The sequence below is a fragment of the Hemiscyllium ocellatum genome, chromosome 17 (genome assembly GCF_020745735.1).
Source record: "Hemiscyllium ocellatum isolate sHemOce1 chromosome 17, sHemOce1.pat.X.cur, whole genome shotgun sequence".
Lineage (NCBI taxonomy): Eukaryota > Metazoa > Chordata > Chondrichthyes > Orectolobiformes > Hemiscylliidae > Hemiscyllium > Hemiscyllium ocellatum.
This window is the reverse complement of record NC_083417.1, coordinates 27,300,704-27,317,531: the sequence shown is the minus strand read 5'-3', so window position 1 is coordinate 27,317,531 and position 16,828 is coordinate 27,300,704. Positions and strand designations below refer to the sequence as shown.

At 39.9% G+C, this 16,828-nt stretch overlaps 1 protein-coding gene across 2 annotated transcripts in view; it reads left to right on the top strand.

Annotated features, from left to right (window-relative positions):
- The window catches only part of dhx38 (DEAH (Asp-Glu-Ala-His) box polypeptide 38), a 126,253-nt gene that overhangs the window by 57,738 nt on the left and 51,687 nt on the right, over window positions 1-16,828 (top strand). For both annotated transcript variants that reach the window (XM_060838008.1, XM_060838009.1), the window contains exons 17-20: window positions 184-300; window positions 8,278-8,385; window positions 9,278-9,390; window positions 10,195-10,403. In XM_060838008.1, the coding sequence (XP_060693991.1) occupies window positions 184-300; window positions 8,278-8,385; window positions 9,278-9,390; window positions 10,195-10,403 (547 nt within the window). The remainder of the gene's footprint in view (window positions 1-183; window positions 301-8,277; window positions 8,386-9,277; window positions 9,391-10,194; window positions 10,404-16,828) is intronic.

Below are 16,828 nucleotides of genomic sequence, written 5' to 3'. Positions count from 1 at the left end.
TGCTGGTTAAATTGGATTTTTGGAACTTACTTCCAGAAATTCTGTTTGCAGTTATATGAACAATTAAAATGAGGATTTATTGTGAATTGAATTGTTGACATTGGAATAATGAATTTGAGGATTATTTTACTCATGTTCAGAATTACTGTTTTGTGATAATTAAAATGTGCACTCTCCATCCAGGTGACTTGTGATCAGATAGTGGAACGACTAGAAGAGTTGGAAAATGCTCCACAACTGGCTGTGTTACCAATATATTCCCAGCTGCCCTCTGATCTTCAAGCCAAGATTTTTCAAAAGGTATACCCAAGTGTTTCATTCACAAAGTGAATTTATTTTGCATAATTTAAACTGTAAACTCTTGAAGCTATAATGGACTCCCCTTGAGAGGAAATTAGAGAACAGATTATGCTCTATATCTTTTGTAAAGGCGGTGAACGTTCTGAATTTTTTTGCAGGTTATTGGTTGCTATTATTCTTGCAGTTGGACTGAGAGCTATTAGTTTCATGTTTATATTATGACATGAAAATTACAAAGAAACAATTTTAAAATTGTGCCCAATGTATTTTGTGTTAACATCATCATGTTTATGTAAAAGGTCAACTGTGTTGTAATAATTTTTTAAAAATTACACGGTATCCAGAAATCGGAGAATACTTAAAAACTTGATTATATTTTCGAAGCATTCAAAGTAACATTGAGATGCAGTTTACTGCTGAATTGGAAAATAATTGTTACCTTCTTCTCACCTCCAAAGGTATGAATTTTGAAGTTATCTCAGTCATTACACTTGCAACCAAAATAAATTCAAGGCAATCAAAAATTTGAAAAGATAGCATCATCACTCCAGGACACTAACAATATTGGAGCACTACTCAACTTCATCAATTTATATTTAGTATGATGGAGGCAATTAAAATAACATGGTTGACCTTTGTATAAACATGATGATGTGGACATTGCTGGCTAAACCAGCATTTATTGCCCTTGAGAAAATGGCGGTGAGCTGCCTACTTGATTACTGTAATCCACAAGCCACTGGAATGCTAGTTTTTCTGAATGTTTTAATCTTTTAAGATGAAAAGGAAGTTTTTTTATTTTGTATAGCTTGATTTAGAAATGAGGGAAAGTGCGAAAGAAGGAGGATAATTAGGCAGGTAACGTTGTAGAATGCTCTATTTCATTTGCAGAGGTATACAATACAAAAATAAGGATGTAATGCTGTAACTGTATAAGACACTGGTGAGGCCGCAACTGGAGTGTTGTGTGCAGTTCTAGTCACCATATTACAGGAAGGACGTAATTGCACTGGAGAGACTGCAGAGAAGATTTGCTAGAATATTGCCATGGCTGGAGAATTGTAGCTACAAGGAGAGATTGGAGAGGTTGGTATTGTTTTACTTGGAGGCTGAGGGTCTACACGATTGAGGAATACAAAATTGTGAGGGGTTAGCGATAGGGTAGACAGGAGGAATCTGTTTCTCTTGATAGAGATTTCAGAAACTAAGGGTCATAAATTCAAGCCCTGTTGCAGAAGGATTAGCGGGGGCCTGCGGAAAAACGTTTTTGCACAGAGAGTGGTGGGTGTCTGCAATACACTGCCTGAGTTGGCAAAGACCCTAAAATCTTTCAAAAATTACCTGCATCTGCATTGTAAGTGCTGTGAGCTACAGGTTAATGGGCCATATGTTGGAAGAGGGGATTAATAAAGGCATCTTGATATCTTTGGGTCAATGTAGGCAAAATGGGCTGAATGCTCCCTTCTGTGCTGCATTATTTCTATGTTTCTAATTCCATTCATAGAACAGTTAACGGGCAGTACAGTGGCTCAGTGGTTAACACTACAACCTCACAGCACTGGGACCTATGTTTGTTTCAGCCTTGGCTGACTGTATGGAGTTTGTACATTCTCTCTGTGTCTGCATGGGTTTCTGCTGGGTACTCTGGTTTCCTCCCACAGTCCAAAGATGTACAGATTAGGGGGATTGGCCGTAGTAAATTGTCCTGTAGTTTCCAGGGTTGCCAAGGCGAGGTGCAATTAGATTCAATAATTGTAGGGTTACAGGGAGATGGTGGTTTGGTTTGGGGGAGGTGGGGTGGTTAGGTGGTGGTGGGGTCTGAATGGGATGATGTTCGGAGGTTTGGTATAGACTAGATGGGCTGAAGAGCCTGCATCTGCGCTGTAGGGTTTCTGTTATTCTAAGAGTGGTTGTGGTTTAATGGTTAACAATTAAATAATGTGTGAATTGCTAGTACTTGTTGAACAGAAGTTGTGTATGAACAACACAGTGTAGACACACCCATAGACTGGAATCTATGGAGAGGGTAGTGATGCTTGCCTAGTTTTATTATGAAACCTAAACTCCAAATTCCAAAACTTGAATGGCAAGTGGAGACAATGTGACACACCTGTGATGTGTGAAGTTGGTGGATAGTGCAGTCAAAAAGATGGTCACACTGCAATTCCATAGCCTGGAGGAAGGAAGAGAATGAGTGACCACAAAACAGTCCCAAAGGAGTAGGTTGTTTCAGTTTGGGAGCTGATGAGTGTGCTGTTTCCTTAAAGGAGTGCAGTCTGTTGTACTGGAGGGGGGAGAAGGAGGAGCATTTGTGATACATCAGTTAATTGGAGGAACTGACAGGCATTTCTGTGGTCATCATGTCTACAGAATGGTATGTTGATCCCCTTGGCACCATGGTCTAAGAAGGTGAGCAGCCTAAAATCATGGTCCATTGTAGTACTAATGACTAAGGGAGTATGGGGAAATGGTCCTGCAATCAGAATTTAGGAAGCTATGTAAAAAGTTACTAAGCAGGATCTCAAATGTAGTACCATGTGTAAGAGAAAACAGAAATGGAAGATCAATCAGATAAAGGCTGGAAATTTGGTGCAGGAGAGAAGGTTTTAGATTACTGGTACATTAGGACTGAGTCTGGGGAAGATGGCACCTGTGTAATGCTAGTTACACCTGAACAGAGGTAGGACTGAGTTCCTTGCAGGACCTTTTGCTAGTATTGTTGGGAGGACCGGGGATACAGGAACCAAGAGAGAATAGTAGAGAAGAACACTGGTTCACAAAATATGTGGAGATGGAACTGGCCCCAGCCTAAGGAATAGAATGTTAACACGTGAAATTACAGTAGGGAGAAAGAAATAAACTCTAAACCAGAATTACTAAGTATGTGAATGTGTGTCGTATAGAAAATCAAGTTAGGGAGTTGAGGCACAGCTTGCCATGTAGAAGTATGATGTGGTAATAACAGAAAACTGGTTCAAGGAACAACAAGACTGGGTACCAGGTGGTTCAGGAAAAGGAAGGAAAGGAGGAGGGGTGGCAGTATTGCAGTGCTAGAGAAAGAGGATGTCTCAGGGGATCTAAGGATATAATCAAATTAGCTTGAGCTAAGGAACAAAAGGGTACAATATCATTGCTAAGGTGTACTCTATAGAGCCACCCCAATCAACGGAAAGGATGTAAAGGAATAATGGCCTGTGACCAGTGGAGTACCACAAGGATCGATGCTGGGTCCACTATTTTTCCTCATTTATATAAGTGATTTGGATGTGAACATAGGAGATATAGTTAGTAAGTTTGCAGATGACCTCAAAATTGGAGATATAGTAGACAGCGAAGAAGGTTACCTCAGTACAACAGGATCTTGATCAGATGGGCCAGTTAGCTGAAGAGTAGCAGATGGACTTTAATTTAGATAAATATGAGGTGCTGCATTTTGGAAAAGTAAATCAAGGCAGGATTTGTACACTTAATGGTAAGATCCTAGGTAAGGTTCAGTGTTGCTGAACGTAGCAACCTTGGAGTGCAGGCTCACACTTCCTTGAAGGTGGAGTTGCAGGTAGATAGAATAGTGAAGACGACATTTGGTATGTTTTCCTTATTGGTCAGAGTATTGAGTATAGGAGTTGGGAGGTCATGTTGAAGTTGTGCAGGACATTGGTTGGGCCACTTTTGGAATATTGCATGCAATTCTGGTCTCCTTCCTATCAGAAGGATGTTGTGAAACTTGAAAGAGTTCAGAAGATTTACAAGGTTTTGTCAGGATTGGAGGATGTGAACTACAGGGAGAGGCTGAACAGGCTGGGGCTGTTTTCCCTGGAGCATCGGAGGCTGATGGGTGACCTTATAGAGGTTTATAAAATCATGAGGGGCATGGATAGGATAAATAGACAAGACCTTTTCCCACGGTTGGGGGAGTCCAGAACTAGAGGGGCATAGGTTTAGGGTGAGAGGGGAAAGATCGAAAAGGGACCTAAGGGACAACTTTTTCCATGAAGAGGCTGGTGCAAGTATGGAATGAGCTGTCAGAGGAAGTGGTGGAGGCTAGTACAATTGCAACATTTATAAGGTATCTGGATGGGTATATGAATAGGAAGGATTTAGAGGAATACGGGCCAAGTAGGCAAATGGGACTAGATTAGGTTGGGATATCACGTCGGCATGGACAAGTTGGACCAAAGGTCTATTTCCGTGCTGTACATCTCTATGACTACATTTGATGCCAGAATTTTAGAGTAGTTATAATGCACCTTCAATTACCCAAATATAGACTGGGATACTCATATTGTACGAGACAATTGTGTGCTGGATTGCATGCAGGAGAGCATCCTAACAGTATGTGATTAATCCAACAAAAAAGGACACATTGTTGGATCTGGTTCTTGGAAATCAGCTGCGCCAAGTGAGTCAAATGTCAGTGGGGAACATTTAGGATCGTTGTATCAAAAAGTCATGGATGATGGTGAAGACTGACAGGAAACAATCCAGAATGAGAAAAACATAAATTGGCGTAGTGTGATCTCAGTGGGCAAAAATGGAGCTGGGCAGGTTTAACTGGAATGGAAGGTTGGCAGAAAAAACATAACGTTCATATGGGTTACCTTCAATGATGAGGTAGTTTGGGTACAATTGTGGAATACAGAGAAACATAGATTATTTGATGGGCGCAGGCGGGGAGTATTTCGTCTGGTTAATTGATTTCTGGATAATCAAATGCTGGACAACATAGTTTAGCCAAGCATTGGTAGTTTGCGATCTTGCTGGATAATCAAATGCCAGATAATCAAGGTTCCTCTGTAATCCTGCAAAGGGAAAGGTAGTACAGGCAAACCCAGAGCTGCTTGAATAACAAAGGATATAAGAATTAAGACAAAGAAAAGGATGTGTGCTTATATCAGGTAGGAAATAAAATAGAAAACTAAGAGGAATACTGTCTGGAGGAAGTTTTATTGTGGAGTACTCCAGGGGTTGCTATTAGGACCTTTGCATTTATTGTTACTATTTAATGATTTAATGGTGTGCAGGAACAACGTCAAAGTTTGTAAATGATGCAGAACTTGGAAGAATTGTGAATTGAGGAGTAAGACAGTGTAGCATGCCAAAAGTACATAGACAAATTGTCGAAGTGGGCAGATAGGTCGCAGATGTGTTTATTTGCAGAGAAGTATGAGGTGATGCATTTTTGTTGGAGGGAAATAAAGAACAGTATAAAAAGTACCCAAAAGAGAAACTGCTGGAAAATCTCAGCAGGTCTGGAGCATCTGTAAGGAGAGAAAAGAGCTGACGTTCGAGTCTGACTGACCCTTTGTCAAAGCTTTTGGTTTCAGATTCCAGCACCCGCAGTAATTTGGTTTTATACAGTTTAAAAAGAGATACAGTTCTAAAGGAGAAGCAGAGGGCCTGGTGTATATGTCACACATCATTAAAGGTGGCCGGATGGGAGGAGACAGAATGGGGTAATACATAAAGTAAATAAATTATGTGGATCTGCCATATAAATACAGTGGTTACAAGTGCAGGTCAGAGGGTAGGAAACCTACAGTGAATAACTCACCTCCTGACTCCCCTATGCCTGCTCACTCTCTACAAGGCACAAGTCAAGAGTGTTCTAGGATGAATGTCGCGCCAGCAACACTCAAGAAGGTTGATACTACCCAGGACAAAACAGTCCACTTGATTCGCACCATATCAACACACATCCAATCCCTCCACCACCAATGCGCAATAGCACCAGTACGTTCCATCTACAATATTCACGCAGAAATTCACCAAGCCCCCTTAGACAGCACCTATTGAACCCACAGCCACTTCCGTCTAGAAGAACAAGAACAGCAGATAATTCCCTCCAAGTAACTCACTATCCCGACTTGGAAATCTATCACTGTTCCTTCATTGGGTCAAATTTCTACTACTCCCTCTCTGATGACATTGTGGGTCTATCCATAGCACATGTATAGAAGCAGTTCTAGAAGGCAGTTGACCACCACGAGGGCAATGAGAGATGGGCAGTAAATGATTGTGCCTGATCTCGTCATTGATTGCGGCAGCTGGTCTTTTAAACAGACAGTCCATCCCTGACCAACCAGGAGCACCTTCAAATTGCTGCAAGGTGACAAACTGCACTTAGTGTAAAATAGGGAATTCCACATTACCAACATTTAGGGGGTTATAATTGACCAGAAACTCAACTGGACTCATTGTATAAATAATTCATTGGCTACAAGAGCAGATTGGAAGCTACGAATACTCGCCTTCTGACTTCCCAAAGCCTGTTCGTCATCTACAAGGCACAAGTCAAGAGTGTGATGGAATACTCCCTAAATGCCTGGATGAATGCAACAACACAGCTTGACACTTTCAATGCTCAGTCACAGCGCTGTTTACCATCTACAAGATGCACTACAGCAATTCAAAGATCCTTCGACTGCACCTTCTAAATCCACGATCACTTCCATTTAGAATATAATCAACAGTGAAGAGTGTTATCTAAGATTACAAAGGAAACTTGATCAATTGGGCCAGTGAGCTGAGGAGTGGCAGATGGAGTTTAATTTGGATAAATGTGAGGTGCTGTGTTTTAGAAAGGCAAATCAGGGCAGGACTTAATTAGGGGCTGGGGAGTGTTGTGGAATAGAGAGACCTAGGGGTTCAGGTACATAATTCTTTGGAAGTTAGACAGGGTGGTTAAGAAGGTGTTTAGTACGCTTGTCTTCATTGCTCACACCGTTCAGTGTAGGAATTGGGGTGTGTTATTTTGAGGTTGCACGGGGCTTTGGTTAGGCCACTTCTGGAGTACTGTATACAGTTCTGGTTGCTCTGTTTTAGGAAGGATATTATTAAATTGGAGAGGGTTCAGAAAAGATTTAGCAGGATGTTGTAGGGACCGGAGGGTTTGAGTTATAAGGAGAGGCTGGATATGTTGGGATGTTTTTCATCAGAGAATAGGAAGTTGAGGGTAACCTTTTAGATATTTATAAAATCATGAGGGGCATAGATAAGGTGAATAGCAAGGGTCTTTTCCTTAGGGTGGGGGAGTTCAAAACTCGGCATATTTTTAAGGTGAGAGGAGAAAGATTTAAAAAGGGACCTGAGGGCCAACTTTTTCACAAAGAGGGTGGTTTGTATGTGGAATGAACTGCTAGAGAAAGTGGTAGATGCAGGTACAGTTGCAACATTTTAAAGAAATTTGGATAGGTGTATGCACAAGAAAAGTATAGAGGGATATAGGGCAAATGCAGGCGAGTGTGATTAGTTTAGTTTGGGAAACTTGTTTGGCATGGACGAGTTGGACCGAACCGTCTGTGTCCGTGCTGTGCAAGTATGACTCTTAAATGCTGGTCCACCTAATGCTGTACACATCCCATGAATCTTTTTTTAGAAATACAGTATCCTTGGCTTTATTGTTAGAGTAATAGAGTACCAAAGCAAGGAGCTAATTTCGAAATTGTGTAAGATGCTGGAATATTGTGTGGAATTCTGGGTACCACATTATAGGAAGTATTTGAACACAGAGTCCAGAATCAATTTACAAGAATGCACAGGGGTATGAAACTTCAATTATGAGGATGGATTAAAGAATTTGGGACTAACTAGGCTAAGAGGAGACCTGATTGAGGTTTTCAAAATCATGAGCAGGCTGGATAGAGTAGGTGGAAAGACATTGTTCCCACTTGTAAAACAAACAATACTGAGACAGCATTGATTTCAAATGATTTGCAAAAGAAGCAAGGATGATATGAGAACAAACATTTCTACTCAGTGAGTAGAAAGAGTATGGAAATTCACTGCCTGGAAGTGTGGTAGAAGTATTCAAGATGGTGTGAATGAATATTTAGAGAAAAATGATGTGCAAGCATATGGGGAGAAAGCAGGGAATTAGCATTTGGTAATGATGCTCATTTGAAGTCTCATTGCAGGCGCGATGACTGCCTTCTGTGCCATAACACTTATGTGATTATTGATGTATTTCTTTTTGTTAAGGCTCCAGATGGAATCCGAAAGTGCATTGTGGCTACAAACATTGCGGAGACATCACTGACTGTGGATGGAATCATGTTTGTTGTTGATTCGGGCTACTGCAAACTGAAAGTAAGAACATGTTCATCTGGCATACATTGCAGTATAAAAGTTCTATTAAGTTTAAAGGAGTCCAAAAATATTTCAACAGAAAAGAATAATTTGTTCATGAAATTAAATTCATGAAAAATATTATCCAAAACAATAAACCCTACTAAACTTTTAATAATTGCTACAAGTTTGATTTAGTGTGATGTATGATTTTCCCTTGAATCTCAAAAAGGTTACAGACCTAGTCCCTGGTGATTTGGTGTTGCTTAGAGTATGTCTGTTGGAGTGCTGCTTGAAATACAGGATTTATTCTGTTTCAGAAACTGAGGATAAGAGTTTTGATTCTTAAGGTAAGCTCCATTAGTGGTCAGAATATGTGCAGGAAATGTTAGGTAAAGCATACTCATCTCTATAAAGGTCAGACATAAATTGGAAACTCCAATCTCCAGGCATGCATGCAGAAAATATTAAATGCTCATGAAAATTCATTTGCAGAAAAGAAATAGCATTGCTTTCTTGGCTAAGGCATGAAATATAGTGAGGAAGGAAGATGACTTTTTAATGAATACTGGTTGTTTGTGCTAAACTTCTGCACAATTGTTTTAAACAGGATATCACTTTGATGGACAGGAATACATCCTCTTAGGGCCTTGGAAGTACAGTGATAGTGTCCCTACCTCTGTACCAGGAGACCCACGTTTAAATCCCACTTATTCTATACATGTGTAACAACATCTGTGAGCAGTTTGATTAGAAAATATCTACACCATCTTTAGTTTTAAGCCATTAACAGGTTAGAACAAGAAACAGTAAGACAAAGCAATAATTTTCTTTGCTGTTGTAAATACATATTGCCTGCCATGTATTTTACACTGCTTCACTCTTTCTTGTCCCTTTTTAAACTTTTGAATAGGTTTTTAACCCTAGAATGGGTATGGATGCTCTTCAGATTTATCCAATCAGCCAGGCTAATGCCAATCAACGTGCAGGTCGAGCTGGAAGAACAGGTCCAGGCCAATGTTTTAGGTAAGAGCAAGTAATTTTCCATAATTTCTGTTCAGTGCATGCCCAACTTTTCCTTGAAAGATGTCCAGTGACAACTCATGAAATGTGCTCACTTGTGAATGCTGAATGACGCCCACTTATAATTGTATAGCCTGTTTACATCTACACATGAATAAAGAGCCTTAGATAGGTGACCAGAATCTGTGGTTCTTCTGTAGGTAGAAATCAGAGTTGAAAAAAATTTACTAAGGTAGGACAATAAAGCTTTTCAAATGCTGCTTCAAATTTAAGGTTTTGTTTTTGTTTAGAATGAAACTACAATTAAAACTAACAACTTAGTTCAAATTACAATAAAAAGGCATAAACTAGAAAGGCAGGAAGACTGCACAGAAAGGTTTCATTTGCATTTCGTCCACCCAAATGAACATTTTGTTACTGCCACTTGGTTTGCCCTCTTAAGTCTGACTTCTCTGACCTAATTAATAATGAAGGTTAAATAAAAATATGTTTTCTGATCTAGGGGACAGAAGAATTTTGTAATTGGCAATTTGCACTGCAGGCATTACAGAAATAGAAAGCAAAATTTTTACATTCACTTAAAACTTTCAGTTTTAATATAAGCCAAAACCTAAATGGACTGAAAACAAAATTTTATGTGGATTAATTTATTTTTGTGAGCGGTATTAAAATTGCCCAAGACAAACTTGAGGTCATGCAAATATAAATTACAAAAACTATGTGTAAAAAAACATTTCAGTGTATAAATGAAAGAGATGTGCGATCACTTTCCTCAATATAGTAGATATATTTTATTAAATTGTGCAGGCTGTACACGCAGAGTGCATATAAAAATGAGATGCTGACCACCACTGTTCCTGAGATTCAGCGGACAAACTTGGCTAATGTGGTACTGCTGCTTAAATCGCTGGGTGTACAAGATCTACTCCAATTCCACTTTATGGACCCGCCACCTGAAGATAATATGCTGAATTCTATGTATCAACTCTGGATCCTGGGTGCCCTTGACAATACAGGTAATTGGGGGCAGGTATTTGGAAGTTTTTCTTTCTGAGCCTAAGCTTTTGGATACAGGGATGAAATATTGGAATTATGATTGGCTTTTAGAAAAGAACTATTGTCAGTCAAATTAGTTCAAAAATATTCAACAAGATACAAGGTAAGGGATAATGAAACAACATCATATCTTGTAATCTGCAGCTCACTTTCATCTAGTATGCAACTGAATTTTGAATACCCTTGTAAATCTTGCCTGATACAATGTACTAAATGGTTGGGGTCCTAAGTCAGTTTGTGTCTTGGTGTCGTATATTGAGTTGGCTGGGCAGTCAAAAACTTCACACTTGAGATCAATTGCTTCCATTACTATGGCAAAGACCTACGCAAAGATCCAAATAAGGTAACTGCAAATGAGTTGAATCGGGGATAATCCGCAAACATCTGTTCTGGTTTAATAGTCACTGAGTTTTGAGTTCAGCAATAAAAGACTTCATTATACAAGCAAATGCTGAGAAACACACTTTGTAAAAGTCCACCAAGGTCTCTCCTTGATACGGAGTCAGCATGACAATTTATCATCTTTATTCTCTCATTTCAGGAAATGTTTTTACAATTCACTTGTTATTGACAGTCCCAGCACTTGCATCATATGCTTATTAATAAACAGAGCTATGCATGTCCCTTTCATGTTCTCATAAGCTCTGGGATATTAGTAATCACTGTGAACCTACCTATTCCATAAACTCTGGAACCTAATTCAAGCTGTGAATTAAGATTTCCTAGAATTCCCATAAAATTTGTTGTAAGCCCCATATTGGTTACATTTCTCATCATTAGCAAATTTTGAAAAGATTTGTAGCTCTGGTTGAGGTTGCAAACATGGTGCCACTGTTTATGAAGGGCGGTAAAGACAAGCCAGGAACTGTAGACTGGTGAGCCTGACATCCTGTCTCTCAGGATTCCCTCCAACAACTTGTTGACAAGTTGTTGGAGGGAATCCTGAGGGACAGGATGTACATGTATTTGGAAAGGCAAGGACTGATTCGGGATAGTCATCATGGCTTTGTGTGTGGGAAATCATGTCTCACAAACTTGATTGAGTTTTTTGAAAAAGTAACAAAGAAGATTGATGAGGGCAGAGCAGTAGATTTGATCTATATGGACTTCAGTAAGGCGTTCGACAAGATTCCCTATGGGAGACTGATTAGCAAGGTTAGATCTCAAGGAATGCACGGAGAACTAGCCATTCGGATACAGAACTGGCTCAAAGATAGAAGACAGAGGGTGGTGGTGGAGGGTTGTTGTTCTGGACCAGATGGGCCAATGGGCTAAGAAGTGGCAGATTGAGTTTAATTCAGTTAAATGTGAGGTGCTGAATTTTGGGAAAGAAAATCTTAGCAGGACTTATACACTTAATGGTAAGGTCCTAGGGAGTGTTGCTGAACAAAGAGGCTCATAGCTCCTTGAAAGTGGTGTTGCAGGTAGATAGGATAGTGAAGAAGGCATTTGGTATGCTTTCCTTTATTGGTCAGAGTATTGAGTACAGGAGTTGGGAGGTCATGTTGCGGCTGAACAGGACATTGGTTAGGCCACTGTTGGAATATTGCGTGCAATTCTGGTCTCCTTCCTATCGGAAAGATACTTGAAAGGGTTCAGAAAAGATTTACAAGGATGTTGCCATGATTGGAGGATCTGAGCTACAGGGAGAGGCTGAACAGGCTAGGGCTGTTTTCCCTGGAGTGTCGGAGGCTGAGGGGTGACCTTATAGAAGTTTACAAAATTATGAGGGGCATGGATAGGATAAATAGGCAAAGTCTTTTCCCAGGGATTGGGGAGTCCAGAACTAGAGGGCATAGGTTTAGGGTGAGATGGAAAGATATAAAAGAGACCTAAGGGGCAACATTTTCATACAGAGTGTGATACAAGTATGGAATGAGCTGCCAGAGGATGTGGTGGAGGCTGGTACAATTGCAATATTTAAGAGGCATTTGGATGGGTATATGAATAGGAAGGGTTTGGAGGGATAGGGGCCGGGTGCTGGCAGGTGGGACTAGATTGGGTTGGGATATCTGGTCGGCATGGACGGGTTGGACCGAAGGGTCTGTTTCCATGCTGTACATCTCTATGACTTTATGGATGTAGGTTTGCTCACTGAGCTAGAAGGTTCTTTTTCAAAAGTTTTGTCACCATACTCAGTAACGTCTTCAGTGAGCCTCCGGAAGAAGCACTGAATGTGTTTCCTGCTTTCTATTTATATGTTTGGATTTCCTTGGAAAGCAGGAAACACCAGCAGTGCATTGTCCGGAGGCTCACTGAAGATGTTACCTAGTATGGTGACAAAATGTCTGAAAAAGAACCTTCCAGCTCAGTGAGCAAACTTACATCCAGATTTCTCCTCATGCTCAGAAAAGGTGTTCATAGCTATATTCTAAGGCTATTAGTGTGCATTTAAATATCAGTCTTAATTGGTTGTCTCGCTTCAGTCCCTCCTGTTGGCCCTGGCCACAAACCTCTGAACCGGGAGGCTATGCTCCTGGATACTGTACCTGAAAGATGTCCAGAGATCTTTCTGGAATATCTATCATCATGTCCCTAAGCTTTCACAGTTCAACCTGATGTCTGGCTGGAACCCACTGATGTTTATAGCTAAGCACCTTTAAGGATAGCACCCATACCTTTGCTTATTCCTTGTTTGTTGGTCAGTTGTCTCTGCCTCCAGCCATTGGCTTCGGGAAGCAAATACAAAATGGTTATCAAGTGTATGATACTCACAAATCCTGCCACCACATGATGGTCTTTGTCATCTTCTGCTACAGCTTGTAGTAAATGAAAGAGTTTTGCCAATGTTGTTGCAAAGTCCAGGTGGTACTTTGACAGGGGCATATCTCAGTGGAACATGTTGACATAGTCCCAGAAGTCACCTGTATTTCATGGAGTTTTGCCAATATATTTGATCAGTTCCCTACAACCAATCCAAACCTAGATTTTTGGCGTAACTCAGAAGATTGGGTTGAGGTATCCCAAATTTTATCTGAATGGTAGCATCTTTGCAATTTGTTTGGTAGAATAAACCCACACCATATCCTTGAGTTGACTGATTCACCAGTAGTTGCCTCTTTCCTGGTTCGAGATTAAGCAAATTTGAAATTAATCAGTTAGCATCCCTGTGCATACGCCTGGGCATGGCTCTGAATGAAATTTCTCCAATGTCCAATTGTGTTAAGTCAAGTCAGTCCCCAGCCAACACATAGAGTTAACACTTTTTTAGTAGTGCATATTTTGTCCCTCAGTCCACAAGTTACATATCCTTAGTGCTTCTCACTCAATTGTGAATTGTGATCATTTACAATCGAGATTTGCCATGAATTTAGAACCAAATTAGTGCAATTGACATGCACTTTTTTTGTTCTTATACATCCTTCCTCCTGAGCTTTATAATTCTTCGAGTCATCAGTCAGCTGATTAAATATGTGCTCTGCTTCACCTATTGATTTAGGATGATAACTGCAGTTAACTTTTAACTATTCAACTTGTAGGCCAGTCTTAATGTATTCAGAGTAACACCACCATTGAGTTCCCTATCCTTATGATATTCTCCTTAGGAGGCAACAGAACAGTGGGATGCTGTTGGCTTCTAATAACAACACATTAAAGCATCTTACACCAGTGCATCCTAACATGATAATATTAATACACAATTCTGTATTGATTGTATTGTCCTTCAAGTATGTTCTTCCATAGAAGGGATGTAAATTGGTCCATCCTGGTGAAATCTTTATCAGTCCTACATTATCCCTTGTACTATTTGGGGCCTTTAGCAGCTGCCCCCTTTCTCATCTTTGGGTAGTGGCTTGAACTGCCCAGGATGCAGTCATGGTGCTCTTGCTGATGTACACAGTGGGCACCTGTCCTGTTGTGACGCTACCAAGAGTATGTTATCCATCACTGCTATCCCTGACTGCTATTAATCTGGTGGTTTACCTGAAGCAAAACAATTACAAGCCTCTGATAACTCAGAGCTTCTGACTTTCCTGTTGTCAAAAACAGATGTGAGTTATACATGCTTGAGCTGAGACTGCTAGGAATGATATCACTCCATGTAGCATTTCTGGAAAATAAAGTACTATATTCAGCACTAAGAATTTCCTTTTATGATCTATCTTTACAGAATATAGCCACTTTGGGTTGACAGTGCTGTTGGCTTTGATTTTTAGTTGATATTTCCAAATAAATAAACATTAATAATGTGTGAAGCCACTACCATGTCATAAAAGGGCCCTTTACCTTACTCTCAATGTAATTAAAAATGGGAGCTTCTGAGATAGTGACAACTGAACACCTTAATTCTTGATTTCTATATGGACAGTCAACCTTTGCCCTAGGAATTGATTCCAGCAACATGCTTTGTTTCCTTCTCAGGGAGTGTCTTATACTCCACAACCTTTGCACCATATGATTTTAGATATGTCACTAATTACCATTCTGTCTCATTCACAAGCTCTGGAGAAATTTTACAGTCCAATGAATTATAAACAATACACCTTTAAAAATAAAAATCAAACATTTATGATTTTGTTTGTTCTTTATCTTGAGTAATTTGCTAAGTCGAGCTGCGTCTTTTGTATCTCAGAATCATCTGACTGCTTACAACAGAGGGATTCAACCACTGATATGAAATCTTAACCAGCTAATGGAAAGAATTACACCTTTTTGTTTTGTTACACCCTTTCAGAAGACAATCTCCATGCATTTGTGACATTTAATGGATTTTATTAATGAAAATTTTACAGAGCTACAAGGAGCAAGACTGTATTTCAAACTTTAAATTCACTTTTATGTCTCTACTTGTGGCTTGGTGGGAATGGAAAGAATAATTGTTTTTCATAGAATCACTACTATGCAAAGAAGAGGCCTTTTGGCCCATCGAGTCTGCACCGACTCTCGAAAGACTGTCCCACCCAGAACTAACCCCCACTCAATACCTGTGACACTGCATTTACTATGGCTAATCCACCTAGCCTACACATCCATGGACACAGTGGCAATTTACATGGCCAATTCACCCAACCTACACATCTTTGGACTGTGAAAGGAAACCAGAGCACACGTAGCTGGAGTGTTGTCTGCTGAAAGGAGAACTTGTCTCCTTGCAGCTCGATAGTTAGCAGTATCTGTTGCCTGCCCAATTAGCCATAATTCTAGAATTCTCTAAATGCTACCGTGAATTCTCTAAACGCTATCTTAAATTCTCTAAACTCCAGCAAAGCCTTGTCCCATTTCTCAGCATAATAAATTTCCTATTCTACGTCTTAGTCTTCCAGGGAAAGAGTCAGCCACTTGCTGTACTCGTGTCCTTTGTCTTTACTTTCGATTTGTGATGCAATATTTTATTTTCTTCTGGATTTTAACCTCTGCTAGTCTGAACTCCTAATTTTAAGATGGCATGCACATAATATTGCAATTGCCTTTTCATTCTTGACTTAAGGTTACTTATTCCGCTATTCATTATGTTTGTCTGAAGCCAATGACAGAGCCCATCTTCGTTATACATTTGATTTTGAGTCTTCTTCTTTTAATCTATTCTGAATTTAGGGTATCTGGAATTCATTGCCTAAAAATGTTGCAGAGGCAAGAACCCTCAAGACATTTTAATAGTATTTGGATGAGTACTTGAAACCCCTTAGCACAGAAGGTTACAGACTAGATGCTGGAACGTGGTATTAGAATAGATGGATGTTTGATAACCAGCATGAATATAATAGGCTGAGGGGCCTCTGTCGGTGTTGCAAAAACTGTATAGTGAATGCACCTTTGAGTTCCCAGCTGAAGTGTCTGTCTATCTGTTTTGATGATGTTATGCTCCTCACCTGATGGTTCACTGTCTGGCTAGGAAACAGACTTCCCTGCTTTATCTCACTGGGCTAGGAAATATCCCCCTGATTTTATGGTACAAGTTACTTTGTGACAAAACTGTCTTCCCCATTTTAGTCCTTTCCAGTCTAAGAATCAGTCACTTGCTGTACGTGTGTCCTTTGTCTTTATTTTTGAGTTGTGATTGCAATATTTTATTTTCTTCTGGATTTTAACCTCTGCTAGTCTGAACTCAATTTTAAGATGGCACGCACATAATTTTGCAATTGCCTTTTCATCCTTGACAGGGTTACTTATTCTGCTATTCATTATGCTTGTCTGAAGCCAGTGACATTCCTTATACACTTGATTTTGAGTTGCTTTGCTACAAAACAGTCTTCCCCATTTTAGTCCTCAGCTATCCATTCATCAATATGCTTCATTTTGCTCTAGAATTACACTTTTACCTTTTTTATGCAATGAACTGAACAGCAGTTGTGGATCCACAAAATCTCTAGTCATTACACCCACAGACCAATTCTCTGATCTTCAACTTGGCTTATTAGTTAGTGTTCAAAATGGTCAGCCAACA